Source organism: Populus alba, chromosome 7, assembly GCF_005239225.2.
Source record: "Populus alba chromosome 7, ASM523922v2, whole genome shotgun sequence".
Taxonomy (NCBI): Eukaryota; Viridiplantae; Streptophyta; class Magnoliopsida; order Malpighiales; family Salicaceae; genus Populus; species Populus alba.
This window is the reverse complement of record NC_133290.1, coordinates 5,413,905-5,417,308: the sequence shown is the minus strand read 5'-3', so window position 1 is coordinate 5,417,308 and position 3,404 is coordinate 5,413,905. Positions and strand designations below refer to the sequence as shown.

The 3,404-nt window shown below is 37.0% G+C and overlaps 1 protein-coding gene across 1 annotated transcript; it reads right to left on the bottom strand.

The window, feature by feature from the left end:
* Positions 1-226: 226 nt before the first annotated feature.
* On the bottom strand, positions 227-1,485 carry LOC118047767 (salicylic acid-binding protein 2). Its single transcript, XM_035057133.2, has 3 exons — positions 1,041-1,485; positions 816-926; positions 227-713 (listed from the first exon to the last, which is right to left on the bottom strand). Exons 1-3 carry the CDS (start codon positions 1,413-1,415, stop codon positions 435-437), a joined length of 765 nt encoding a protein of 254 aa, XP_034913024.1. The 5' UTR covers positions 1,416-1,485; the 3' UTR covers positions 227-434.
* Positions 1,486-3,404: the final 1,919 nt, after the last annotated feature.

Sequence of the window (3,404 nt, the reverse complement as noted above, 5' to 3'; positions counted from 1 at the left end):
GAATCACCAACGAAAGGAAAGCCGACAGACGTATTCTGTCGGTAATGTAGTCGGTAAATAATTTACCGACAAACTCCTAATCACACATAGACGGAATATTTCCGTTGGTAAAACTGTGAAATCTTGTAGTGTATTAAATTTAGCACGAAGATTTTGTATTATGAATGAAGAAGAGGCCATATAGGAGGAAGCTGAAGAGAACATAATATAAAAAATCAAGCCAGACTAGAAATCAACCTTATTTATTATTCATAATTGGAAAAGAATACAGTAAATATAAATACAAATAATGAAGGCACGAAAGGCGCGGTTACAATTCAAAGAATATTCCTAAGAGAAAATCTAAAAATGAAGCCAACATCTATCACTTCTTTATTTTATTTCAACAGACATCCTATTATATATATATATATATATAGGCAGCCTAGAACAATCTATGCATGCTTGCGTGCAAACTCCAGAAGACATCGACAGAGTTCTTTAGGCCTAGAAGCAATTGCCATATGATCTGCTGGAATCTCCATCACTTCCTTAACCTCGTTGTGTTCAATCATGAAGCGCTGCAATGACGGAACCACCAATAAATCTTGAGTGCAGACAACATAATCTCGCACAACCGATCCAAATTTCTCCTTCGTGAACTTGTTTGCCTTGGCCAGACTTTCAAGAAACAAAGATCCTGATCTCTTTAGAAGCGTCTGGAGACTGAGATCCTGCAAACAAGAAAAATATCATCACTACACTAGTTATTGCAGTCAAACAGATCAGTCCAGGATCGAAAATCAATTTGTAATCAGATTCATGATCAGCCGTACCTCAGGGGAGGCAAGGTTAAAAGCAGTGGACTTCATGAATGCCTCATATCCCGCCGTTGAAGACACCACACTCTGCCACCCGTCTGCCACGGCTGGGCTATTTTCAATAAACTAACAGAAAGAACAAAATGTATAAGGGTTAATTGAAAGTTAGAGATGATTGGTAATGCCTTTTCGTTTGCATGTTTTCAATTAAACTGCCTTAAATAAAATGAATTGTGGTACCTTCTCTAACATATACGATGGCCTGTGCTCGGTATCAGGCAAGAATGCTGTAACAAAAACAGCTAGAGAAATCTTCTCTGGGAACTTCTCCATAGCAAAAGCCACGTTTAAGCCGCCTAGACTATGAGCCACCAATACAACCTTTTCATTTTCAGCTAAGTTGGCCATGAACTCGATCAAGGGCTCATTATACTGATCAAAAGTAACAACTTCTTCCAGTGTTTTTGTGTTCACCCCTGATGCACTCATGTCAAGGGCCGTGACAGAGTGGCCAGCTGCCTCTAGCATTGTCTTCACCTTGTACCATGCCCAAGCTCCTGAAGCTGAACCATGGATCAAAACGAAATGCGTTGTTTGATCGTCGCTATCTCCCATTTTTCTTTTTTTTTTTTGCTGATTGATAGTAAAGGCTTTTGGTTTCGCTTGACAGTACGTAATATTTTCGTAATGCCTTGATTGTGTTTAGCAATGTTGTTGCTTGGTGGTATTTATAGAGAGCACCGTCTGTTGAAAAGTTGAAAGTGGGAAATGTCAAAAGTCACATGTTTTTTTTTTTTAATCAAGAACTCCCAGGCATTATTTTCTTTGACAAGTCAAGTCTTGCGTTCAATATTTTGATGGTATTAACATGCAATATTGGGGAGGATGTGCAAAAAAGAATTTTGAAATTCAACAATTAAATATATATATTCAAGATGAAAAGCAGCCATGTTTCCGTCGTTGAAGAACTTCAAAATAATATGACCCTACTTTGAACATGAGTAGTCGTTCCAAACAATTTTATGTATTTACAGGAAATCTGTTTCGTTTCCGTAACAATTATCTTTTGAATTACTTATTTCATAGATTGGAATAATGAAAAGTAAGAGACGTCCGAGTACTAGCAACTGGATATGATCACCACATAATTTTACCTTCAACCAAAAAATGGAGTTTGACCGAACGTGATCACGATGAAAAATACTTACATGATTGAAAGCAGCCATGCCTTCTTCGTTGAAGAACTTCAAATAATATGACCATATTTCGCAACAGACATGGAGCAGATAGTTTATTCTTTGGAGAAGTTAACTCAAATACAAACGCAACTTTCTTCTATTTTTCTTCTGTAAATTCTCAGGAAAATGAACATATTTTGCAACAGATCAGTTCAAGATTGAAAATTCAAACAAAAATCTTTCATTGTTTTACTTTTCAATATTTAATTAAATTGTTTCATGGTATCCAATTTTTACTGTACATGCACGTGGATAGTCGTTTCAGACTTTTGTAATTTCCTTCTAAGTTTCTTTTAAACCAAAAAGTTGTTTGCGTGATAAGATTTTTCAAATTTAGTCCCTCTCTTTTCTTTCTAACAACTGAAAGAACACCCAACACATCCGGATCTGAAGTTTAATAAATATGTGTGTTTGCTAAATTAAAATGCTAAAATTTTATGAATGAATTCAACGTTTTTTTTTTTTTCAATTAAAAAAGAGAGGTTTGAGAATTCTAAAAAGGTGAACTAAAAAACTGTTGATGTTAGTTGGATTAATATTACATTTTGCAAATGTAACTATGATGAGTAGTTTATATAATATGTAAAATACTCAGTTCCACTTTTGGGTGGCTAATTTAAAAGGGAAAAGAATTGCTATCTAAATTTAAGATAACTAGGACATTTAAGAGTAGTCATTTACGTCGTAGGTAATTGCAACATTTAAACTCGATCATCCGTCTTAGATGTTATTAGCCAAAACTATTCATAAAATAAAACCCATCATCTCTCACAAATACCATTAGCCAAACCCAATCATCATAATCAACTTGACCATCCTTCTAGGATGCCATTAGCCAAAGCTAATCATCATATTCAACCCGACCATCCCTAGTGATACCTAAATCGGTAGCAAAAACTGCTTCGCTCCTGACACAAGAAGTCTTCAGCTTACTTAGTCTACTGTTTACTCATAAATCATTGATTAAAATTGAGTTGCTTTAGACCTAGAAATCATCAACGTAACACATTTCTACGGCTGACGCTGGAATCGTCAACATACTTTGTCTCCTGCTTACTCAGAAATCGTTGACAAAAACTGAGTCGCTGCCGACCTAGAAATCATCAATGCAACACATTTCTAAGGCTGATGCTAGAATAATCTGCCACACAGCTTACTGCTGTCTCAAGAATTGTTGATTAAAACTGAGTCGCTGCTGACCCGGAAGATCTGTCAGCAGCGGGGTGGAAGGCGGCGTTCGTGGTGTGGGGCTGAGAGAGTAGAGGAACGGTGGGTGATGGTTGTTGGTGAAGGGGAGGAGGAGATAGTGAGTGGCTGTTGGGTCTGTGGGGATGGCAAATCAACAACCTCGGGGGGGGGGGGAGGA